The sequence below is a fragment of the Nesoenas mayeri genome, assembly GCF_963082525.1.
Source record: "Nesoenas mayeri genome assembly, chromosome: 9".
NCBI lineage: Eukaryota > Metazoa > Chordata > Aves > Columbiformes > Columbidae > Nesoenas > Nesoenas mayeri.
Genome location: NC_137557.1, coordinates 4,045,652 through 4,071,875, shown reverse-complemented (window position 1 = coordinate 4,071,875; position 26,224 = coordinate 4,045,652). Strand labels below are relative to the sequence as shown.

At 38.7% G+C, this 26,224-nt stretch overlaps 2 protein-coding genes across 6 annotated transcripts in view; one reads left to right on the top strand and one right to left on the bottom strand.

Moving 5' to 3' along the window:
- The window catches only part of SERPINI1 (serpin family I member 1), a 48,383-nt gene extending 35,208 nt beyond the window's left edge, over nucleotides 1–13,175 (bottom strand). For all 3 annotated transcript variants that reach the window (XR_013922520.1, XM_080349768.1, XM_080349769.1), the window contains exon 1: nucleotides 13,091–13,175. The gene's annotated coding sequence lies outside the window, so the exon portion shown is untranslated. The remainder of the gene's footprint in view (nucleotides 1–13,090) is intronic.
- A 202-nt stretch (nucleotides 13,176–13,377) lies between these two features.
- On the top strand, nucleotides 13,378–25,948 carry PDCD10 (programmed cell death 10). Of its 3 annotated transcripts, none has more exons than XM_080349326.1 (8): nucleotides 13,378–13,477; nucleotides 19,963–20,177; nucleotides 20,817–20,870; nucleotides 22,170–22,287; nucleotides 22,918–23,044; nucleotides 23,425–23,503; nucleotides 23,812–23,894; nucleotides 25,463–25,948. In XM_080349326.1, exons 2-8 carry the CDS (start codon nucleotides 20,082–20,084, stop codon nucleotides 25,542–25,544), a joined length of 639 nt encoding a protein of 212 aa, XP_080205452.1. In that variant the 5' UTR covers nucleotides 13,378–13,477; nucleotides 19,963–20,081; the 3' UTR covers nucleotides 25,545–25,948. The 3 variants fall into 3 exon arrangements, with proteins under 3 accessions (XP_080205452.1, XP_080205454.1, XP_080205453.1); XM_080349328.1 differs by having other exon boundaries at nucleotides 13,389–13,472; nucleotides 20,055–20,177; XM_080349327.1 differs by having other exon boundaries at nucleotides 13,413–13,472.
- The last annotated feature ends 276 nt before the right edge of the window (nucleotides 25,949–26,224 follow it).

The window sequence follows — 26,224 nt, the reverse complement described above, 5'->3', positions numbered from 1 at the left end:
AGCTTTTTTGTGGATTTCTTTTTTTTAATTTTCAAGATATTTTTTAAATGGGTTTTTGTAATTGAAAAGCTCCAAGAGCCTACAGAAAGTAATGAAGTCATTTCTAACCCTCAGAGTGAAAAATGAGCATTGAAACCTCATTGTCTCCCCCTCCCAAAAACCAGACTACCTGTTTTCCAACAAGTCATAGGCGTTCCCCCTAGAATTTCCTACAGTAAGTTAATATTAATTCTACCTTTTGTTGAAGAGACTGCAGTACTACTCCCATTTTTTGTATTATATGCTATGATTCATGTGCGTCTAATATTTCACATCTGTGGATAATATACACATTCTTATTAAAAATTAGGTTAATCTTTTTAATTAGCGTGGCTTTGAAGACTAAACTGGCTAACCTGAATTCTTGTGCCTGTATCCAAGATGCCAATTTTCAAGCTTTCTGCAGGTTTTTATAGTTATGTCTAAATTACATTGTTAAGTAGGCAAGGTGGACAGCGGTACCTCAACATAAGGAATTTAGACCCAGTTTGTACCAACCAGTGTCATTAACACAGCCACAGCAGAAAAGATATTTTAATTTTCAATCAATATATCTCAGCAGCTCATTAGCCAACCATTAACCAGAATGTGTTGCCTCATATGGACCTCCTGGAGTTGGTGCAGCTATATGCAAAGTGTTGCCCAAAGCATGCACATTATTTTTTAGTTATTCACCACAGAACAGTTATTCTGTTGGAATCAAATACCTCCTAAAGTGCAAATGGGCAAAAGCTCATCTCTAATCACACAAGGAATCTGTTAATCCTCGAAGAAGCACACAGAGATCAGCTGGACCCCTTGTGGAAACCAGATTGCATAGCTTGGCCACATCCATCTCATCAGCAGATAGAAGTATGAAATTACACACCTAAAGTTCTTTTTAAGTTTATTTCTTATTTATTCAAAGCCATCCAAGGTGGAAGATACAAAGGACAATACTGAGAGATTTGTTGTAAACTGCCCACAAGCAGATGAAAACAGCTCCACCATACCAAGTGTCCAACCCTGTTTGACACTCCATGGGCTGGATCTCCACAGGGCTTAAAGAGCACACAGGAATCAATGAGACAGCAGCTCCGTGCTTCTTTTCATCAAAATATACAGAAAGCAACTGCAGCAAACATCACACCTTCAACAGGACACGTCTTTCCTAGCTCTTGAACTCCACAGTAACCAAGTCTATTAATAATAATAGACTAACAGTTCATATTTTTTCCAGAATGCTAGACTAAAAAGCTAGGCTTTAAATAGTCCAGTCTTTGCTGTGTATGTAGGTGTAATATTCACTTGCTTAACACAGCTACAAAATATAATACTGTCAGACATGACCACATACTTGCCTACATAAGACTTAAACTTATGTCTCTATATAGCTATAAATTAATAGCCTAACATTTGTTTTCCCATGATTCACAGGGTTTCAGGAATTGTTACAATGCACTAGGAGGGGCAATGAAAGGCCTAATAAAATAATGGATTAAGAAAACTCTCAGTACAGCAAGACTTGAAAATACACTTATCACAGCTGTAATTACAAGCCTGAATGGGCACAGCTGATCCCTAACCTCAAACTGCTTCCACTCCCATGCCCTCAGTCTGCATTAGGAAAAAAATCTTTACCATGGCCTTATTAAACAAATATTGTTTTGTACTTGTTTTAAAGGTTCTACTAGTTTAACCTGTTTATACAAAGAGTCAGACCATGATATTACAGTGCTAACTACCTCAAAGTCCTCAGATTGTTCAGATTTTTGTAGGTCTCACCATTGTATTTTTGCTGAATTGTTTCAGGAAGGCAACCATAACCACGTTCACCTGCTGTTTGACACTGGCAACTCATAATCCCCTCTAACAATTGCTGAGGTTATTTCATTCAAGAATGAATACTAGAAATGTTTCCCTGTAATGCCATGATCAAACTGTGGACATCTCAGATAATGTATTTGGTTTATGATATTGCTAATGAATTGTCAAAGAGGTCAAGCTGGTTACCGTGAAATAAAAGCAGTGCTTTTCAACAAACAAGTATTTTCTACATCAAAGTTATTTTCTCCCATGCTTGACTGCGACATGAGTCCAGCTATGAATTATTTAAAGCAGGTGCTTATCTTTCAATCTGAATAACAACAACGCCAGTTGAGGTAGACAAGTCTGAAAGTAACGTGAATTTAAAAGCTCGAATTTTGCCAGTTTGGTAATATTTTATTCCAGTTTCTTTTATATCAATCACTGAGAGAAAAGAAAAAAAGGATTTAAAATACTATTCTGATTCTGTGCACGTAGGGGATGGGACAAGAAGAGTCTCAAATTGTAGTAACAAAACATAAGGCTGGACTTTAACAACAGCATTTTGCCAGTAAATAAAACAAAGCTCGGGAATAGGTTGCCTGGGAGGTGCATGAGGGCAAAGCAAGACAAAAAGACCATATAAACCTGCTCCTGATATGTGCTCTACACAGAATGAAACAACTGTTATGGGAAAACTAAGAAATGTCCAGCTCACATAGTTTTGGTTCGATGACTTTGGAATTCTTTGGCCAAGCAGGCAATTAAGGTTCAAATCTCTCTTCTGCACCAGGTATGGAAACAGAAGTGGTCGCTGTTCGGTGAGTTTTACGGCGGCCATACAAACCCCATTAGGAACCAAGTTCTGCTCACTATGCATCTTTGCTCTTATTTAAAAGGCCTGAAAAAATTATCTTTTTTCCCTTGGCTTGAACTAATATTACAAAACTATTCTGGAGCTACTCAAAATTGTTCATGTTTAGCCATTCAGTCCATAGGGGGGAAAAAGTTAATTACACAACCCAGTTACCCATTTAATTTTCCAAGGCTGAATCACTGTATGTCCACAGAAAGCATTAATAAACACAGTTTATCTCTCTTTATAAAAGTTGTGATTACCATTTTTCAATAACTGAGGCTATCACCTATATGATACTTCTCATACCTTGAGAAATTGAACCAAAATGGCAAAGCCTGTTTGAATTTAGCTCAAAGATCAGTTTCTTGTGAACATGTTCTCTTCTTCTTCCTATATACAATGTCAAAATTCAGAGCTGGGTTTCTAGGAGCACAGATTACCAGGGCTCTGCTGAGAACAAACAGGAGCAGCCAAGCACATGAGACAACATGCCTGGTTGTTTTAAGAATCATTACATCTTAAAGACTATATGTAGAAGTGGTTTATTTTGCATTTCAGTTACTTGAACACATTAGAAATATTTAAGAAGTTTCCTCTATGGAACAGAAAACAGCCCAGTGCTATGTACCTCTAGTACAAGACCCATTAAAATAAATTGACTTTGATTCTGTCATATCTTGCATATATGAAATCTGTACACATGCATTAAAAACCTTTCATAAGTTCATAAAAATCGTTTTTCTAATGAAAAATGTAAAGTCTATTTGAAGATGAGTTCATAACTGAATACAATGTACAAAGCTGAAAGACTCAAACTGAAGACAAACATCTTTGGTCGCTGATATAGGAAGAATTTGAGAGACAGAATAAACATTTTATTTTCAAATATAGGAGATCGGCAACAAAAGAAAATAACATTGGAACTACCTTGATCTGCAACAATACAAAAGCCGTTGTCACTTGGTGTTTTTATCTCAGCAACCTGACTCCTTTTAACAGGTTATTGATATTTGGCTTCTGAACTGCTACCAAAACATCACCCACACAAATACTGACCAAGCTGCATCTTTGTTTTGAAGACAGACAAAATAATTATAAATTAGTCTGTATTGCTGCAGACTAGCAGACCCTAATATTTCAATTACGAGTGAAAGTGAAGAGATTCTTAACAAAGGAAACAAAAATTAGTACCACTTCTTGCCATACAGACATGATGGTAAAGGTATAATTTAACATAAAAGCAGACTTCATCAATTGTGTTCTAAATTATCTTCAAGTAGAAGTCTTCCAACAAACTATAGCATATCTAAGGCTGATGATATGTTAGTTTGATGTAGAAACATCTCATCAGGCAGTCATTCCCAACATAACAGACTATAAGAGGGTCTAAATTCCAACTTCACAGTAGGTATTAGCGCTTGCAATCCCTGTTTGCATTATCAGATACAATAACCATGTATCCTTTCACTAGAAACTTCCGAAACTTAAACAGTGGTTCATCCAGTATATGCACATAAGATGAGCCCAAGGTTGCCTTAAGGTTTTAATAGTTTAAGAAAACAAATATTCATGTTTTTACTCAAAAAGAAGAAACAGATCATCTCAGGTGAACTGGTCTCAGAGGTCAGAGACCCAACACTACTCAGGCCTAGAAATATTCTAGAACAAATTTTAAAATGTACCAACAAGAAAAATAAGTTATTTCCCTAAGCGTTTCCATAGCTTGCATAAAGACATCAATTACCATAGCTTGTCTTCTAAATTAATGATTCACAGTGATGGATTATTCATGCAAGTCGGCCAGCTGAACATTATACTTTGACTCTGGGGAGAAAGTATAGCATGTCTTAATTAACTATATTTTGTGTAAGCCAGAAGATAGTGAGGAAAAATTTTACCCGGTTGACTAGAGAAATAAAAAGTAAGAAAATAAAATTAGTTGTAATTTAAACATGAAAAAAAAAAATCTTCAGGAGTTACCATAATCCATATTTAAAGTGAACTTGCAAGAGCACGTTGTCTCAAGCAAGCTCTGCAAAGTAGCTCCAAATTGGTGCTTTGTTGAATGAACTCACTTCACATCTACATCATTTAAGCATGAAAAAAGATGGAAATTTTATGTTAATTTGCTGTTTCCTGTCTATGCACAACCTTGAAAGACTTCAGAGATGGCACAGTTTCTTGTTTCTAAAGGATATCAAGTATTTTCACAGCCTTGATTGAAATTTAACTCGATATTGAGTTTTTCTATGAGTGAATGATACATTATTATCTCAAATATTTCCCAAATGAATGTTGTGTTCTAATGGCCTCCTTGAACATACATAACATTTATATGTTATGTAAATCTAGTGATGACGCATTACTTCGATCACGATAGTACAAAATACCTCTGCAATTCAAACAATATCTAGGATTTGCAATTGTTAGCTCTTAAATGTTATTCAATCATTGTATTGAAAGATTTCGAAAATAAAAATGGGAAGTCTATGATAAATTTTACCATTTATCCTTAGAGTAAGTAAAATGAATGATCTAATATCTCTAAAAAATCTATACCAAGCTGCTCTAGCATAGCAAAGCCTGCCATGCCTGATGAATTATAGGGCCACCTAGTTGCTTACATGGCTTATATACAAATACATTATGGTTCTTAAAAGTATTAATCACATTCAAAGAGACCTTCACCTTTTAACAAACTAATACCCAGATGCCTCACGCTCATTACTAGATTTTATTTTATGAGTAGGAAGACTCATTTTATATTGGAGAAACACAGGTTAAGTATAGATTAAATGACTTGTCCACTACTAAATGATCTAAAAAACAAGCAAGCTTTTTTTCTTATTCTTTTAAAATGATGCTATCCATTGGCATTACCTTCTCTGAGCATTTACTACAATCCTAGAGCTTTTGAAAGCAAGAATTTGATTTTGTCCTTGATCTCTTGGCGCTTCAGCAATATTTCTGGGGATTCTTCTAAAGCCATACAATTCTTAAGAGATAAAGTAATAACTCAAATACAGGGCAGTTACATAGATACGGATTAGGAAAGGATGCTGAATATCAATTCAATTAGTCTCTACCAATCCTGAAATGATGAATAGTGGGAACACATATCACACATCTGCCTGCACAGGGCTTTCACTAGAGGTAAAGATGATATCATATTAGACCTAGCTCCTTATAACAATTTTTATATGCAGATTTGAACTTACATTGCTTTCTTCTCCTTCCAAATACAAGAGATCCTACTGTTCTTGTTGAGAAATAAGCTTCCATCAGCTCGATAATTTACTTTAATTGTTACTGAGTGAAGGTTTGCCCTCCTCAAGCTAAAGGGTTTTTTGCTGTCACTTCATATACAAAGACCTGGTATCAGTTCTGTCAAATTCACAAGTGCACTGTGTTTTGATATTATTCGTACATTTTCCTCCCTCACATTCTTATATGAAAAATTACCAATGGCATTTTTGCACTTCATGCATATCATCCCCTTGAAATAAATCTACTTACAGTCAATTTGTTTCTTACTCACTTTCATGGATATCTTCTCTATATGCCCTGCTGCTCCATATCCCACATAATTAGATATTTATGCTTGCTTGTTTTTCTGATATTTGTTTTTCTCAGTATCTCCTCATAGATCTAACATCCTGCTCTCTCTGATATTCCAACACAATGCACAGTAAGGAGAGCAGATGGAAACTGCAAGCTACAGATGACGCCAAGTAGCTTCTGTGCAAGTGGAGACTCCAAAAGCTCTAAAATCCACATGGGTTCCTGTGCTACCATGACAATTCCTGTGCCTCAGAGATGCTGGGGAGGACTAATCAAAGACACTCTCCTGCAGGAAATTGAGAAAAAGAGTGATTGTAGCATGCAGTGATCATGCAGGTGACATCCAACTGAGAAGCTGCATAAAGGCACGCATGGCATGTGAGACTTCAGAACCCATCTCCAGGAAGAATAATGAGAAAGCTTAGAGCTATAAAGCACCGCACACATTGTTTCAGGCTGCTCAGTCCTAGCAGGCATCACACTTTGCGTTCAGAATGTTACCTCACACCTTGCTGAATCCCCAACAGTTATTTAGAGATGCTCTTTACACACCTGAGTTTGTCAGATACGGGGCAGGGGGAGACATGGGAAGTTTTTCATCATTCTCTTGCCTCTAGCTTAAAAAAGAAACAAACTTTAAAAAAGAAAACACTTCTGAAGAAGTTCTCATGGTGTAGGATGTTCTGTTTGAAGAGGTAATAATAAAGTTACTTCTGCATACTCTAAAAAGAAAGCACAGCTAGCAGTCCTGACAGTGCAGCTTCCTTTAAATGGCATTTCAGGTGGCAGAAGGAGGTGGGTGATGTCCCTTGGAGACCAGAAGCAGCAAAGATGGGCACGGACGTGCTGCAGAGGGACATCTCCGGGGTTAGGCCTGAGCACCCAGGAACAGCACATGAAGAGGAAAGGCGCAGTTCTGCTGCAGAGGAATGACCTCAAGCAAAGGCAAAAGCTTTGTCAAGTATTATCTGAACCTTTATTTTAGAAGTGTGGAGTCAGCTTCGGTTTCTTACTTAAATAAAAAAAAATAAATAAATCACAGAAACACCTGTTGCCTGTAACATTTCTGTGAACAATGTTACTTTATAAAGAGGTTTTTATTTACCATATGCAAGTGCACATGCTTTCACAGACAAAATAGAACTACTACAGTGTTTTAAAAGTCCATATCGAGTCTAATAAGAGACTATTTTATTCCTCTTTAGTACTTGTAAGAATCATTAGACATATTTCAACTCCCACTAATTACTTTGTTTTTGGCAGACATTACTGTTTCCTCCTCCCGCTTTTTTTTTGGTGTAAATCTGAAATTAACAAGTCAATAAACTGACATATTTACAGTAAAAATAACTTGGCTTCCCTCTCTTCTTCCTCCTACTTCTCATGTTTCTCTTTGCGGATGAAAGGTTCTCATTCACCTACAGGCTTTACATATCTTTACAACAACTTGGGTAGGGACCTCGACAGCTTTCCTTTACATCAACAGGATCTCAAGTTGAAGACCTGATATTACAGTAAGCTGTTCTTGTTGTCTTAAGTTTTGATTAATATCTTTAAATAGTTTAGAAAGTAGAGCAAACACTTTTTTTAAATAAAAAGGTATCTGAGAAAGAAAACATGAGTTGCTTCAGCGAACTCGAATTGCTTTGTGAAGTACACAATCATTAAATGCTCCAAGAACCGCTTTAGTTTAAATGTGGAAAGAAAACCTTTCAAAGGGGCAGTTTTAGTGTAGCAATTAATGATGTCTTAAATCTTTATACCTATCTTCTTTCTAACTACAACTTACATAACTGAGATGCATGGGGAAAACTGGGGCAGTGAATATTAACTCCGACACAAAAACTGGTACCGAAAAATGATGGTTTGCTCTCCTGTCAGAGAAGGAGAGCGGCTCAGTGACAGTGAGGAGTTCAGACAGGCTGCCTGGCAAAGTACTCATGTTCCTGGTCTTACCTTGACATGCCAAGGTCAGTTAAAACACATAAAATAACAATCACATTGAAAAGTAGATGTCCAAGCTCTCCAGCATACTCCAAACTTCTACAGAAGAACCAAGGGCTGGAATAGCATCGCTGCTTAAAAAGCACCAGATGCAAAATGCAACGGGTGAGCAAGTGTTTGGGCATATTATCTTATTGCAAAGGCAACTGAAGTGTTTGCTTTCCTGTGGCATTTGAGCAAAACTCTCAGAATTCAGTCAGAATTCCAAAAGCAAAACAAAGCCTTAAATATGTTGTTCAAAGAAGTTTGAAAGGATTAAGAAGTTCCCCATACCCACTGCACATGCAGAAACACAGAGACAAAAATAGATAAAAACACAGGACCTGAAGTTCTTCTGAGGTTTGGAGAGATCATTCCTAGCTAACAAGTGCTTGTTTTTTCTATATTTAAGAAATCCCACTGCACACATGGTACAGTTTCAGTTTCAGTTCTGACAGAACTGATCTTTCTAGAGGAAGCCAAGTGTCCATCAGCCCCATCAAGCCATCACAGTTTCAGAATTGTCAGACATACAAAGCAGATTAGAAATAGTTTCCATCATTTAACAATTTTTTATATGTAATGGTAATGGTGAAGGACTGCAGGGCTGAGGTACATAATAAAGTGCTAAGAAGTCTCCTGATTAATAGCTTATCTATTTTGTTAAAACGGAATACAACCACATTGTTTAACTTTCTTCTTTTAGCCAGAATATAACTCATCATTATTGATTCTTCCTGAAAGAATAGTCTCAAGGTCTCAAAAAATAGTTCTCAAGAATTATCATAATATTTAAACACTCAACTAAACCAAAAATCCTTTACAATACAGGAGGTCAAATCTCATTAACCCAAACACCAGACACATATTTAACTCATTAGCTTGTATCAATAAGAAATTCTCTTTTCTCATCTCACAGCTACAGCTGCTCTGCAGTCACTCTAAAAGACCAAAAAGGATGCGGATAACTCTCACAGCTTTTATCACATTAGCCACAGTCTGCAGTTTTCATAATCATTGGCTTTGAAGCATATTAAACAAAACAGAACATGACCTTACAGTTGATATTTTAATCACACCATCTAAGAACAACTCTCTACCATACACACTTTGCCACCAAGTGAGATGCTATTCAGAGTGACATAAAACAAATGGGCAGAAAAAGCCAAGCGGTGACCCTTCTGCAAAGGGGCTTCGCTGCTTTTAAATGCGAAGCCACCAGAAAACCACCAACACGAACCTCAGATCCTGACGGGGCTGAGGGATCAGCAAGAAGCAGAACATGCACATGTGTATGAGGCCAGCAGAAAAAAGAAATGGAAGCTTTTAGTTTTAAAATAATGCAGTGTGGCGTAGCTTTACTTACTAGCAAAAAGCACAGACTATCTACATTGATGTTTACCTCTGTAGAAATAGAATTTTGAAGATGGAAAATGAAAAAAGATGACATGGCATTCTTGCAGTGAAGTCAGGAAACTGAAGAGGTTTCACACCAGCATTCATCCTACTTGAATTCTCACAGCACTGAGCTGCTACAGACCTTCTCCAACACAAACCCCCTTGCTAATGACTACACTAAGCTATTTACATGACAAAATATATATATATATGTTCCTCACGTGATTGATGCAGTTTACTTACATCTCTGTCATTTTGTACTGCTTCAAATGCCAAGTACAGAGAGGAAACTAAGTCCAAAACTTTACACTTATTATTTAATGGTGGGATATTTTTTTTGTCTTGATGTGGATAGCTTCATTATCTCCAGCATAATTTTACAAATAAATTTGAAGAAAATTTGTTATTATGTCAAGTTAATCTTCCAAGGTTCAGAAAGTATTTCCTTTCCTCCTGCGGGAACACATGTTGCACTATTTCCACCCTAAGTTTCACTAACCTTTTGACATCCAGTTCAGAAGACTAACAGCACTCAAAAGACACTAAACCCCCACATTTTAAAGATATTTCCAAATTTAATTACACTGGTCTTTCATATAGTTGAGGAAAAACACAAAGCTATCACTAATCACAGTTGACTATATTGATGTCTTTCCCTACCATGTGCCCATTATACTGCCATGTAACCAGAGATACTGACTGCATCAGAGACAGCCAAGTGTACACAAAGTAAAGAAAATAAGGCATTCATTTTAAAAGCCATGTTTACACACTATTTTTTAACATTATTTTGAACACACAACGGATTTAATGTGAAGACAGCTTAAAGACTGAGTATAGGACAGATGTATCCTATCTTAATTCATATTCAGCCCATGTTTTACAAAGACAGAATAACATATTGCCTACACAGAACACAAATTGGCAGAAATTCTTTTAAAAGGTATTCAGCCACATCAAAAAATGTGTCTTCATGAACAATGAGCAACCAAAAAACAAATATGAAATTTTGAGAAAAAACATTAGATATATTAGTTGAAAAGGATTTTGAAGAGATGAGAGTAGCTTGATCTCAACGTGAAGAAACCTACCTGTACTAACCCCTCTCCACTGCTATATTTTGTGATAGTTGAGATCAGAAGTTGAATTAAACTACATATAAACATGACATTTACATTTACAGAATAAATTTCAGAAGAGTTATCACAACTCTGTAGCGTTCACAGCCAGGTGCTCCCAGAACTCTGCTAGACTATATATGAACATATACACATTCTTCCATAGGAGAGAAGGTTGCAAGAGACCCCAGTCTTAAGGGGCACAGAAACACATCACACCAGTCACTCCACAGCTCAAAGGTGTGTTAATCCCAGGCCACTTTTGGAATCAATTTGAGCTGGCAGCACTGTAACCAAGGCATTCAGTAGGCCAGCAGACACACAGGATATCGTGTGATTTCAACAATGAATGTGAAAGTAGATGAGTGACGCCTTCACAAATATTTTCACCGGCATGTGAACAAACCATTCCCTGAAAATGGCAGATGGGGAGACAAAGCCAAAGCAAATTTAAAAACTCAAACTCAATTTGAGGACATGAACACATAAGACAGACAGTCTTGTGAAGATAAATTTTGGAACTCATGCCTGCATTTAACAGCAAACTTAACAAGCCTTCACCTTGTCTACATCTTAAGTTGCCCTCTGTAATTCTGTAGACAACCCAGATCTTACAGAAAAGCCAACAACCATTCAATCACTCAGCTCCTTGACAGTTATTCCTCAACACATTCAACCAAGCCACAACAATTCTGAAAAATACCATGTACATAAAAATAAGAAAATATTAATCTGGTCCAAGACCTTGTTGCTTTTGTAACAAACAATCCAAAAGGACAGACTCTGGAGAAGTATCACTAAATTGATGGAGAGGGATGGCATATTCTATTTCAAGTTTCACCAGTAGGATTGCAGCTTTTTAGCTTTACTTGAAAACATACTCATTTCACTGAAAGGATAAAACACCATAGACATGCATCTGGCTCAGTCCACGCTATGACATTTTGGTAAACGTCTCTCACCTAATCAGAATGGCATTATTCTCCATTAGACAGAATTACTGATCGCATCAAAAACGATGAGACAAGAATTGAGGAATCAGAGATACTCAGTGATTAATAATACAAAATTTATACACACTATGCAAATTTTAAGTAGCCCTTCAATACCGAGATGCGTGGAGTATTTGATATATGCAAAATCATACACAGATCCAACTAAAATAAAACAAAGTGGTAGGGTGAGAAGTCTGTATACACAATAAATAAAACAATCCAGGTGTTTTATTTGTCTTTCCCTGTCCCCAGCATTCTTTGCTCACGTACATGAAGGCGATGGGGACCGGTGACAGTCTGTGCACAGGATTTGTCTGTTCTCACAGACATCAAAGTCTTCCCACTTTGCCATCTCACTGTTGCAACTTAGAGCCGATGTTTGACAAGTTTAATAATTTACTGGTTAATTCACCTGCTCACACTGGAACCCATCTGTCTTGTTAGCACAAGTGATGCTAATCAGTATTTTTTAAAAGGCAAGTTTTCACACTGATGCACCACAAACGCAGATCAAATCCAAAACTGAGTTAGCAGCTCAATAACAGTTAATTTTAAATATTAAAATAATGAAGATTTTAAAACTTCAAGTCTTAAAGCTTCCCAGTAACACAACTACGTCGATGAACAATATACAAGTTAAGTATTTTTTAACAGACAAAATACTCCATCTAAGTGTATGGTCTGTGGAGCACTGAACAAATTAACAGCACCACTGTGCCACATACAAGAAAATCTCCTCCAAAAAGGGCTCCAGCTTCGCCCGGAGAGCGCCCAGAAACGCCACTCACCTGCCCAACACCTTCTTCGGCACGGACGGGTTTTTATGAACTACTGCTGCAACACTTACCACAATACAACTTGACAACAAAGTGCTCGGGCTGCGGCGCAGACGGCGGCGAGCGGGGCTGGGGCCGCCTCAGCTCCCGGGAGACGGGAGCGGGACCCTCCCCGCCGCTGCCGGCAGGTGGAGAGACAAAGGGGGACTGAGCACTTGAAGCACTTCAGGGTTTGGTTTCATCCCCGTTAAGTTCTCTCGACGGCGGGGAAGCGCCCCCGGTCCCCAGCGCCTCCATCCCCGCCGCCGCCTCCCCGCGGCGAGCGCGTCCTCCCGCCCCTCAGGCACTAACGGAACCGCCGCGGCTGCGGGGGCACCTTCCTGAGCTCGTGCCGGCGCTCCCACCGGCGGCCCCCGCGCGGGGGGGGAAGGGGAAGAGAGGGAGGAACGCTCCGCCGCACCAACACCCGCTTAGTGCTGAAACAGAGCGACATGAAGCACCCCTCAATTCAACAAACAGACCGGAGCCGCCGCCCAGCACATGCACTCCCAGCAGGGAACGGAGAAGCGCACTCACCGGAGCGCTATCGGCGCGGTAACACTCCCGCCCGCTGCCCGCCGGGGCTCCCTCCGCTCCGCGCTCCGCCGCGGGTGTGCTCCCCCCACCGCCGCCGCTGGGGTAGTCTCATCGCCGCGCGGAAGCTCCGCCCCCACCGGCCGCTCTCACGCTCCGATTGGCCACTCCCGCCTCCTTCTTCCCCGCCTGTCTCCGCCCCCTCCCGGCCCCGCGTTGCATTGTGGGGCTTGTAGTCGCGGGTGTCGGGACTACAACCCCCAGGGCCCCGCGCGGCCGCCGGTTGGTTCCGGACAACGCCTGGTGTGTGGTAACCGCGGCCGGCGCTTCCTCCTCGCGGGCGCTTCCGGCGCGGCGAGCGGCGCACTCGAGGGCTCCGGGGGCGGTGAGGTGAGGGCCGGTGAGGGGCTGGGCTTTGCCGCTGGGCTTTGCTGCCGTCTTTCCCTTCCCGGCGTGTGCCCGCGGGGGAGCGAGCGCGTCGGGAGGGCGGGGGGGCCCGTTAGTGTGCTTGCGCAGGGCCTGGCTCGCCCTTTGGGGCTGCGCCGCCTCAAACTCTTTCCAGTACCGGGGCCTGGCGGCGGGAGGACGGGGCGGGGGCAGGAGCGGCGGGGCCTCCGAGACCTCCCGCCGCAGGTGAGCGCAGCCTCGGGCCTCGCCGTGCGGGGCAGGTGGAGGGTGTCCCTGCCCGTCCCTCCCTCTCAGGGGACAGCCCGGCGCTGTTTCCTCTCCCCTCAGGGCGGGGGTGCAGCGGGACGAGGGCTCGTCCTTCTCCCTGCCCTTCCGGGGCGGGGAACGGCTGAGGGGGCTGCCCGGCCTGAGGCGGCCCCGCGTAGCGTAGGCCCGGCTCTGTGTCTTATTTTTAGCTCGTCCTGAGGTCGGAGCGGATCCTCGGCAGGTGGCCGGGCCCTCCCAGGTGTGAGCGGGGGAAAAGGCGTCTCGCCTCCTTCCTTCTCCCTCCCAAACCTGGCGGCTCCGGGGCGAAACTGCCGGGCAGGGGCAACCGGTACCCGGGTGCGCATCCCTGAGACACTGGACAGGCTGGGGAGACGCTCAGTGTCCCATTGAGCTGCTCACTGAGCTGGGGGGTTTGGTTGGTTCCTTTCCTGGAGCCCACGCACACGGGGGCACGGGTGGATCGCAGAATCCCGGGCCAGGTTTGTGCTGTTCCTGTTATCAGAGGAACTAATTGCCCTCTGGTATTTGTTGACTTGTTGGAATGTGTTTATATGTTTGAAACTGTGCCTTAGCTGTTAGTATTTGCAGAGTAATAGCTTTACTTTCACATTTCCAAGGAGAGAAAAAGAAAAAGAAAGATAAAACCAGGGATATGTTATGATTATATCAGCTAAGAACCCTTACTTGGTTTCGTTATGCTGTATAATAATTTCAGTGTTCCTAACTACTGAATTTGGGGCACAGTGCAGGAGGTTATAGTTTCTCATGGGCTAAGCAGACACAAAAGCTGGGTGTATTAAGACAGACTAAATCATGACGTTCAGCATTGCAAAAGAACTAATTGTAAATCTGACTTAAGAGCAGACCTGGATTTTGTTTGGTTTTGTTTATTTGTTTTTAAGTTGATGTGATTCTACGAATGGACATCTTGGACTTACTGTGAGTTTGTGTGACTTCTGAATTAGTCATACAACTTGCTCTTAAAATAATAAAATGCATAAGCAGTTATGCTTTGTCAGAGTGAATTCAACTGTAAGTGGCTGTTTTGTGCGTGTGCATATTTGAAAACTGCCAATCTCTGCTCTAGTGAGAGGCATTTAAAGATACTTTTAGAACTTCAATGCTATTTTCTAATTACATTCATTTTGTTAACTCTTTAGCAAAGCTGCTGTGTGTAAGCATTAGAAGAATATAGGATCAGTATAGCAGAGTACCTTTTTAAATTTTCTCATTATCTTTACTGATTTTTAAAATACAGATATTGTTATTCTAGCAGTTGATCTATACACAATTCAAATTAATTCAACCGTACTGTCATGAAGCCACATCAGCTTTAAAAAGAAGGAAAGCAGTTCTGTATCTGAAGCACAAAGCCTTTAAGCTTTGTACCATATGATCTGAGTTATACAATGGGAGATAATTACAATCTATAGTTGAAATACATCGCTGGTAGGTAAGTTACCATCTGACAAGGAAAAGGAGTGTGCGTTTTTTGATTTAAGGGAGACTTAGTTACCCAGCTATGTGTGGGGTATGCATGTAGTTAAAAAGAGCATACTCTGCAAGTCTTTCTTCTTCTGTAATATTTGCAACTGTAATTAGTAAATTATTAAACCTCCCTTCTTTCATGCACGTTGGTTCTACAAACAGAAGCCAAGCTCTTTGCTGCTGAATTCAGGATAGAATTCATGCTGCTGTTTCTCTCCCCCTACTCTTTCTTCCTGAATGTAAATTAATTTTTCTGGTAACTCAGGGGTCACAGATCAGACTAAAAGTCAAACCTCTTCTTGAATCCTCACTGCAAAAAGTGAAGCTGAACTTCCTGGCAGTAAGGGTGGCCTTTTCTAGCGGGAATAGAGCTGTAATTTTTACTAGAACCCAGCCGTTGAAATAATCATTCTGGTAGATCACTGCCTCAGGCATTGCTTCTCTTTAGTACTCTTCTAAAAAGAGTATTAATGTCTAGGTGCTTAAAGTTTTTCACATCTAAGGTAGATGAAGCCTGCAGAAGGGAACAGAGACAACATCAGTATATAGGTAGATCTACTGATGACATAACCAAAGATTGTAATCCTGCCAGTTGATCCTTAATGTTTCTGTTGGTTTAAAACTCTTTAAAGGTTCCAATTGTGAGACTCTGTTCTCTTTCAACACTGTTTCAAAAGGTAGTTTTAATCAAACACCTTTCTGTCATGGATACCTCGCTTGTTTTTGTCACTGGCCAATGAGCAGACGTGGGTTTGTGGAAGGTGACTGCGCTCTGCACTTATATTGCTGTGGTTACATTCTGGTTAATAGCTCTGCAGTTCTGCTACTTGATTTTAGTGCATGACCTGCAGTCTGTCAGTAAATGACACCGATTAAACAAATTGTCACCTTAGGTACTGACAACAGTAGCTGTACATTTTGGGAAGTGTGGTGGTTTTTGCTATTTGCCCTTTTTGGCTTACAGGAAGTTTATCTTAATGTTATTGGGTTTTTTTCCTCTTTTTTTTCTTTCCCTGAAAAAATTCAGTTGAATGATTTAAAATATTATTGGATGGATATTTAGGAATAGGTCTATCAAAAATCTGAATTTGTTCCTCACCTAAAATGTACCAGTTCTCTCAGTGTTTGCTGAATGTTTGGGATAATGTTTTAGTGCTGCAACTTAAAGGTTAGAATATAAGATTTATAGTAACACTGAAAGTATATGTTCCATGTTAATACATCTCCTGGAATACAGCTTGAGGTGTTTGATGGTTTAAGACTGAGCAGCATAGTTTTCAAATTGAAATTCTCTTTAAATCCTCTATACTGTTCTGTATGTTCTCTCCAATGGGTGATTTTATCTGATGTAGCACGAAGCACAATTCTGATTGCACGTAAGCAGATTTGAATCTGTGGGATCACTGTAGCAAAAAAAGAATCTTGCATGCATCTGAACATGTAGCAGTATCCTACTGTCTTGTCCTTGTCGTCCCTCTCAGACCAATTAACAAGTTTGCCAGCAGAGTGACACCTTTTTCGGATCTTACAGCAATTTGCCAGCATTTTCTGAACAGCACGACCACGTTGTGCTGTCCTAATAGATCACCTTCTCATGGAATCTTATTCCACCTTTTTCTGAGAATATAAAAAAACAATTGGCAGGTGAAACTAGGGCAAACTCGTCTCATATAAGACTGTTTTGAGACTGTAGTGAACTGAAGTTAAGCCTTTAGAAGTCAGTGTTGCCATAAAGCTTGGCAGGTGGCTGCTTGTGATCACATACCAAAAGAAATACTGAAATCTCCTAGTTGCTGCGTGATAATATGCATTTAACTTTGGCTTTAGTCAGGCTATTTTGAAAGCTAGTGGACTTCCTAATAATTGATCTAAATAATAGAACAAAAAGTTCAGTTTTCATGGGGATTTGGGCCATAATCAGGATAGAGACTTTCTTCAAAGGTATTTGTGTGTGGTACAGTGCAACCATGACAAACTATCTCTAATATAAATAAATGTGGGGGTTTTTTGGTGACGATTTTTATCCCTGCTATTTAATGCTAGCAAAGACTGCAGTGCATCACAGTTACATCTGAAAGATGTCAAGAAGTTGATCCATGGCTGCAAAGACAAATAGTGTGGCAATGTTAGCAGTCAAATACGTGAGGTAATGTCATGTTCTTGTGCAAGTATCTTCTGGAAAATGAGAAGATTTCTGGAATAATGAACAACCAGTGTGATACATTGAGTACATTTCTCTTCATATGTTGACAACAAAAGTATTTGTTCTTATGTATTTCTTCTGTACATGTGTATTTGAATCTACCACTTGTCTTCAGTCGCAACACTTGTATCCTTTGTGTTAATATAAATCCAGGGGTTTGTGTGTTGTTTGAAGAGTGTCAGTGTCTGGTAAAGCAGTAATAGATGGTGTATAATTGTTTTTATATGGAGGGTTTAACTATACTTTGGATTCGTAACAATAGCTTATGGCTCTTCAGGAGAAAATGAGTTCTTCATGGTAGTCCACAGTGTAATAGCTTTTCATCATCATAAAAATCCATCATTTCAGTTAGTAGTTCCTTTCTTTGTGGATACTGCTAACCCATAAAAACAAAGTAATTGTATCTAATGGTTATTTTGTCCTTTTTTTGCCCTTCTTCCTCTGGTGAAAAATCTTCTGGCTAGACTAAAACAATGTTCAATGACCTGATTTAACTATTTAAAAAACTTATTCTGTTGACAATACAGTACTCTAGATAAAAACTTGCAGTGAATTAATCTGTGAAGGCTGTCTTCTGTGACGCTCATTAATGTAGTATCTTGCATGAGCATATATTTTTACTGAACTTCCAGAAACACTGAATTAAATGGTAAAACAAACAGCTCTCCATCCACTCTGCCCCTTACACACCAGAGTCTGTAGTGCAGGGAACATTCATGTATAATAAATGGGGCAGCTTGTACTTGCAGTTGTGAGTGAAAACTTGTTCAGACAAGTTCCCTCCTGCCATGTGAGTCGACCTTGCATGAATTTATGTAACTCTGAAACAAGTTCTTTAAAGATATTCAACTTTTTGAGGAATGGTAAATACTCACTTGTATTCTTCCACGTTCGACAGCTGTAGAATATCAACGGGTAGGTGATAAACAATACGAGAGCCCTGATTTTTGCACTTCCATCCATGGGGACTCATCTCATCTACACAGAACCCTTTTTAAGTCCCGGTAATCTTGTTCTGTGCCTACAGGAATCTGCTCATGTATGTCATGTTGAAGGATTGGAACAGTAAGAGAAACAAAGATGAGATTTTGCAATCAGTAGTCCATGTCAGCAGACTAGTATAAAGAGCTGTTGCTTGTTACTATCGTCATGTTTCATTTTTCTTCAACTCAGGTTTTAACGGTTGGCTCTTTCTGTAGCGTGACCAGTTCTTCACTATTGGGTATATTCATATTGCTTAATCTTAGGCTCAGATGAGACGTATGATTTTCTTACTCATCCAAGTTCTTCTCTACGCTTACTGTAATCAATAACAAATTTCACTTATACTTTTTTTGCCCAGGGCAAGTATATAGTAGTTTAGTTAAAATTATATATCTGTTCTATTTAAACAGCCTAAAGATTTTTAGCCAGTGTGGAGTGTAGCTTGCAAAAATACCTTGCATTTTGTAACCTGTTCAAGCTATTGGAAAGTGATGTTGATTATTGTAATACCTTCAGCAGTTTCTTAAAAATTTAACTTATTTTGCTTCTTACTAAAATATCAATAGAATCAGTGCACAAACATACAAATGCCTGATGTCTGAAGCTTGTTAGGAGGAAAAAACTCATGCATTCAATATTCCAAGGAAATTTAAAAACTTAAACCATTAATTTCTTTATCTTTATTCCTAACTTGGACTTCAGGTCTTTGAACTCCGTTATGTCACATAAAATATTTAAAAATAATCTTATTAACAGAAGATGAAGCAGGTTATAATAAAGATTTATTATGAACTCTAGGGTGACCTTTTTTCTTTTCCACATGATTTCTGGGTCTGAGCAGTGATCACTCTGTGTTGGATATGATGAGCTGGACTGGGTGGAGAATTTCCAAAACCTTGGTTCAGTTACTGGAACAATAATTTTCCATTGAGTTAACGTAGCCGTTGACACACCCTGAGTGGAAACATGACTTAAGATTTTTGCTTATATAAAAACAAAGATGTAGTATTTGGAATTCAAATGGGCAGCAAGTAGGCACTGATCTCCAGCAGAATCACAGCTTGACCATATGCAAAAATGTCGAGTATTTATAGGTAGCCTTAATGTTAATTGTCGTAATGCATCTGTAGGGAGGCTGGGTTTACAGCATGAAATGCTTTTCAGGCTTTTTATATATGTGAGTTGTCAGGAATTTTATGCTGCTGCTTACAAGTGGTGGCAAGTTTTTTGTAATACTTATCAAATAAAACCTCTTCAGGAAGATTAATTCCATAAGAACTTGAAGTAAAATGTCTTTGGTAATACCTCACTCTTTAAAATATCTGTGTGTTTAATAGATGTCAGTTAAGGTTTTGAAGTTACATGAAGTAGTCATTCCATATTTACTCAACTCATGTCATAAGTAATTCCCAGTTTCTAGGCAGTAACAAATTACTGTTATGTGCTTTTTCATTTTTAGAAGCTGCCAGTCAGACGCATTCATAATTTTGTTGTGTGTTGTTTTTGTTTTCTTGCACAACCAAAGGACTGTATATTTTTCGAGTTCTTCAAGTATTCTTACACAACGAGGAAAAAGAAAAAACATTCCAGTGAATGAGGAGTTCTTTGCTTCTATAGTGTTTTCCTTGAGAAGTGGGGCTTTGAATGAGGATGACAATGGAAGAGATGAAGAATGAAGCAGAGACCACTTCTATGGTTTCCATGCCTCTCTATGCTGTTATGTACCCTGTCTTTAACGAGGTAAGCTATATTTTGCTTTAAAATGTAATAATCCCTTTTACTTTGGGAAATATGATCACAGTAGCAGGTTGCTCCTTTTCATTGGGGAAGTTTTGTGTCCAACACCATCTTTCTATGTACTGTTTTATCCTTTTTTCTGTAAATACAATTTCTTGCTCATCAAAGGTTGCTAGTTGTCTTGGACCTTGTCATTTTTCTTACCCTTTATAGAGGATTTTCACGAAAATGCTAGGTCCTGCATTTGACAGCAAGAAGTAACATACAGTTGAACATGTACCTGCAAACAGTTTGATACATATAATTTTGCTGCTAGTGGCTATAATTTAATAGGATATTTGCTCTTTTGTGAATATCAGAGGTGGTCGAGATGTTCTCAAAAGCTTCTGTGAGACCTCTGCTGTAGGCTGGGTAAATGCAAAATACGTGCAGTGACATGTTTGATTTTAATGTTTTTATTTTAGGGAGGGGGGAATCTTTCCTTTGGGATGAAACTTTATAGTATTTCTCTCTCAAATGAGACCAGTAATTTGAATACTTCTGTCCGTTCCCCTTTTCATTATGCTGCATAAGGCAAGGCATGAGTACTTGTTTTGTTCCGATAACATTAGAATTGCTAATAATTCTCAACTTCTCTTGCAGCTAGAAAGAGTAAATCTGTCTGCAGCTCAGACACTGAGAGCAGCTTTTATTAAGGTGAGAAGCAACTTGTATCTAAGAGTGCTTGTTTGAAAGGTAAACCATACATGACGAAGCGAAAAACTGAGCTGTCTTGTTTCCTTGTGTCTTCGTGTTTGAAGAACGCATCCATGATCCAATAGTCTGAAAATAAGGCGGACAATTGCAATGGACCATAAGTTTGAGATGTCTCCAAATTTTACGAGTAGAAATCTGAATGATACAAGCATGTTGAGCAATTTTAAACAAACAGAATCTTGTCTACATATTATAAAAGGCTAAATGAGGAGTCAGTGAAGGTGTTAAGGTAATAAACTTAGTCTAAATATGACAAGACTACGTAGAATAGGTGCTCATGAGCGACAGGCATGAAGCAGATTTGTAAATAGTTTACAGAGTGAATGTTAATGGGATTTTTTTGTGGATGAGGATAAGTTCAATGTTTGTATTTCCATCGCATAGAAGAAAGATTTAGCTAACTTTTCATAAAGAATGAAAATACAGATATTCCTTTATACTGCTTTATTGAAGTGGTGATCATCTGAAATTGTTTAAAGAGAAATAAATGTAGACATGACATATTGTAACATATGAGCTATTCAACTAAGTAACACTCCCCTATTTCTATACTTAAATGCAATTGTACATAGGTGGTCTTAAGTCTCAACTGGAAATTGTACAAGTTAAGTATTTTTGCGAATGGTGGTAAGGAGCTAAGCTAAACACAAATAATGCCCATCTGAGATATTGATGGAAATGGTAGTGCTAACTAAAAAAACACACACCCTTATAATTTTTCGATAGCAGCACAGGTAGTGGGAATACCTCCAATATTAGTCTAGCTTAGCTTTCCTTATATGTCATCAAACAAAAGGGTTTTTTGTGAAAAAAGCAATTCCAAGATGATGTTTGAGCATATGATGTGATTCATAAGAGGCCCATTTACAAAATGGGGGAGTAGCACCTGTATTTGAGTGAATGAAATCCCAGCGGATACAATGGCATTGTCTCAAAGCTTAGTGTTTAGGGAAATATAACAGAATATAGAATTCATGAAAAACTTTCTTAGTCAAATTGAAATGAGTGGAAAAGCTTATTGGAAAAGTTGTTCATACAAAATCGCTGTAATCTGAGAAAAATGGGTGTTGTCGTGGAAATATGGTTTTCAATGCAGTCTGCTAGTTTAAAGCCATCAGACTTTTAAAGTTTGTGGCAAAGTCCTGCAGTATATGAAGCAAGTGCCGTGAAAATCTGCCTTTGTGCTTGCGATATTCAGGTCTTGCTTATTTAAGAAAATAAATTTTCTTTGCTCTCCAGGCTGAAAAAGAAAATCCAGGTCTTACACAGGACATCATTATGAAAATTCTGGAGAAAAAAAGTGTGGATGTGAACTTCACAGAGTCTCTCCTGCGTATGGCAGCCGATGATGTAGAAGGTAATATCTTAGGTTGAATAAGTATTTTTCATTACACTGTTAACTGGGAACATGTATTTCTAGATGCCTGTTTTCAGAACAGGTTATTTGTTTCTAAATAGCTTTTTTTCAGCTTGGCAAAATAATATTTGTGTTTTCTGAATACCTCTTTTGCAAAAGTTATATCTCCCTAAGAAAATATAGTTGATTAATAAGAGAAAGAAAATGAATGTTTAGAACTATGTTTATGTGTGTGCATAGTTCACCTTCTATGTTGCTAGCGACTAGAAAAATGTGTATGTGGAGTATAATACACCTTTCCTCTACTTCAAATTAAAAGTGGTAGTTACACTGTCAGAGCATACAGTAGGTTTAAGTTATTTTAATACTGCATTTGATTAGTCTTCAGTGTCTCACTAAAATAAAGACAAGCTCTTTTTTCAGCTTGCCGCAATAGAGATTATTGTTGCACTGTGTTTCTATTGATGCAGGATGTATTCACTGCAGTTTTCTGATCGTGGCTATTTTTGTGCTGTTCGCTTCCAAATGTTACGTGACAATACTGCTGCATTTTGTGAAGTCGTGGTTTTAGCTGCCACTAGAGACTTGAGGAAAAACTAATGGTATTTTTGAATATGTTCTTGTTCTTAGAGTATATGATTGAAAGACCAGAACCAGAATTCCAAGATCTTAATGAAAAGGCACGAGCACTTAAACAGATTCTTAGTAAGATTCCTGACGAGATCAATGACAGAGTGAGGTTTCTTCAGACAATCAAGTAAGCACTGTGTTATATATGTTTTGCAGATTGAGGGGGCAAACTTTTTATTGAAATCTGAATGTTCAAGTGCTGTAGGAGATGGTAACAACACCCTTTCCCTTGGAAAGGAGCCTGATCCTCACTTATAAACGGACAGATTTAAGGATTTTTTTAAGGAGAGCCCCATGTTACTAGACCGAACTTAAATTGCAGATTCGTAGTTTGAATTCCTATGTCCATTGATCTGGCACTTGGAATTTGATTTTGCTACATCCTGTCTGGTACTTATTCTGTAGAGATGGTTTTATGAAATATTTAACTACAAGAAGGGGATTAATTTCCAATATTTAAATAGGCTATCTTAAGGTTATTACACCTATCTTTTTATTGCCAAACAGGGACATCGCCAGTGCAATAAAGGAACTTCTTGACACAGTAAATAATGTCTTCAAGAAATACCAATACCAGAACCGGCGGGTATGTGCAATAACTGTTTTTACACGATATTTTTAATAGTATAAGAGGAAGTGTGTATCCTTTTGATCAGAGGATTAATAGGAGAGCTTAACTGGTCAGTGACATAATACTTTAACAACAGGATTGTTTTTTGGTAGGTCTCAGCATTTTGATAGGAAGAGGGTGATTTTTCTGCATGTCATCTAAAAATAATCAAAATTTCTATGTTTTCTTAATGTTACCCAATCTTCTCAGTTTAACATCAAGATTCTGACCGTACCCAACAATATGTGAACTAAGACTCCGCTCCTGGTGTTTTTGTTTCTTAGGCACTTGAGCACCAAAAGAAAGAGTTTGTAAAATACTCCAAAAGCTTCAGTGACACTCTGAAAACTTATTTTAAAGATGGAAAGTAAGTATGTTTTTATACTAGTGTTTTATGTAATGAAAGATTTTGTTGACTAACAGGGGAAAACAAGACAAGCTTTTGGGCATAAGCTGCCTTCTTCAGGACCTCCTCACCTGTGTCCTCAGGCCACCATAGCTGCTTTAAAATACTTCTATTCCTGTTGTAATGCTTTTGAGGGAAGGAAAGTCTTCTAAATGCACCACCGTACGACATGTGTGGAATTAGCTTACAATTTGAATACGTGAAGTTAAATTTCATGGCCTTGCGTGGGTTTTTTCACTGACAAAAAAATTGGTTTATTGAAGAAAAAGTAGTCTACCTATTTGAAATACCATTTACAAACACTAAACATCTGTGCAGTGTTTTCTTTGATTTACATTTTTATTGTCCTGCGTGTTTTCTTATAGTGCTTCACAGTATTTGGAGCTACTCTGCTGATTTATCTTTTTATATTTGGATATTTTAGCCTTCAAAGTAAGGCTTTTTTCAGGTCTTCACCTTGGGTTTGAAGTCACTACTGTTATGTTTCACTGTAGCGACTGGTTTGGATTATCCAACTCAGATCTTGACAGTGCCAACGTGTTGCATGTGCTGCTGTTTTAAAGATGAGAATTAACTTTCATGTCTGGTCTTGTTGAGCTTGGCAAAGACCGACAGCACCCAGGGGATAGTGTATTACCTATCAAAGATTCTTTTTCCTCCTCTTACTGAAATTGGGCTAAATTTGGTTATACCAAAATGAGAAATTTAGACCTTGTTAGCTTTGACTGCACAGATGCATGGATAAGTTTTCACATTAACTGCGTCTAAACAGTCTCAGTTGATTAGAAAAGTATTTGATATTGGATATTGTGTGTGTGTACCCCCATGGTACTGAAAGACACCAGCTCTGTTTAGCCCTGAATACTGTGCTGTGTATTGTGGGCATAATTTAAGCGTGGGTATTCTCAATATTGCAAGAAATCCCAGGTAAGGCTTGTATTTCATATCCTTGTGGAATCAGAAGTAATTTAAATCTGTCTGAGCTGCATGTTGAAGATACTGTGATCCCACTGGAAAGTAACAGCAATAAACAAAATAATCATGCTCACGGATGTCATTGTTGAGCTGAAAAACTCAGTGACTCCCCACCTCTTTCCTAACAAAAAGATAACTAAAACAGTGTGTCACTTCCACATGCTTCAGTGTTTCATGAGGAATGAGTTGCAAATTCTGAAATTACTAGGGGATGGAGTGTCCAGCTTTGAAAAGAAGAGGCATTTAATGATCATCTGCTCCACTCTCGGTTAGCTAATACCTCAGAGCTACATGATTGAGATGTCAATGATGATTGAGAGCCAAAGTCTTTAAGTTTGTGCCAATAAACGTAGTCTTTCTAGGAGTAGCTATGCAAATGAGTGTCTGTTTGCCAGTAGCGAGCTTCAGGTGGATCAGAACAGGGTAAAACATCAACATGCTTCCAAGTCATAGAGCCCAGATGCCAATACATTTAGTTGTCTGAAGTTAATGCTATATTTATTGAATGATACGTTTCTGGAAATGCCTGATGCAGTATCTTTCTCTTTTAACAGGGCAATAAATGTGTTCATAAGTGCCAACCGACTAATTCATCAAACCAACTTGATACTCCAGACCTTCAAAACTGTGGCCTGAAAACTGTATATGTTGAGAGTTGTACTTTTCAATGGTGGATAGGGTACCTTTATATGTAAATTTTAAAGTTTTGACTGTATAAATTATCAGTCCCTCTTGAGGGGCCTAATGCAGGATTTTGAATGGGATTATTGCCATCTTACACCATATTTTTGTAAAACATTGTAGCTTAATCATAATCTCACAATGAAGATTTTGCATCACTTTTTGCTATTATCGTTCTTTTCAGAATTATAAGCCAAAAGAATTTTCGCCTTAATGTGTCATTATGTAACATTCCTTATAAGAATTGTAAATATTTGGTGTTCTGTTTCTGACATTTTAACTTGAAAGCGGGAAAACTGCAAGATTATGTATTTAACAATATTGGTGGCAAATATTCAATAAATAGTTTACATCTGTTAGACTGGCTTTTTGTATGTGAATGACAATGCATAACTCACCTTTCCACAACTGCGGAACATTCATTACAGGGAAAAATTGAAATGATTGGGGTGCCTAAAACTACTGCCAGTTCAAATCAGTACAACCTCTGATATAATACTAGACCAGAATACTTAGAATAGTTCTATTTAAATGTCTTTGGAAAAGTCATCTAGAACCCCAGAATTGAGGTGTGCATTTGTGATAGAAACTAAATCCCTCTTTTTTTCTTAATCTTCTATTGGTGGTGAGTTAAT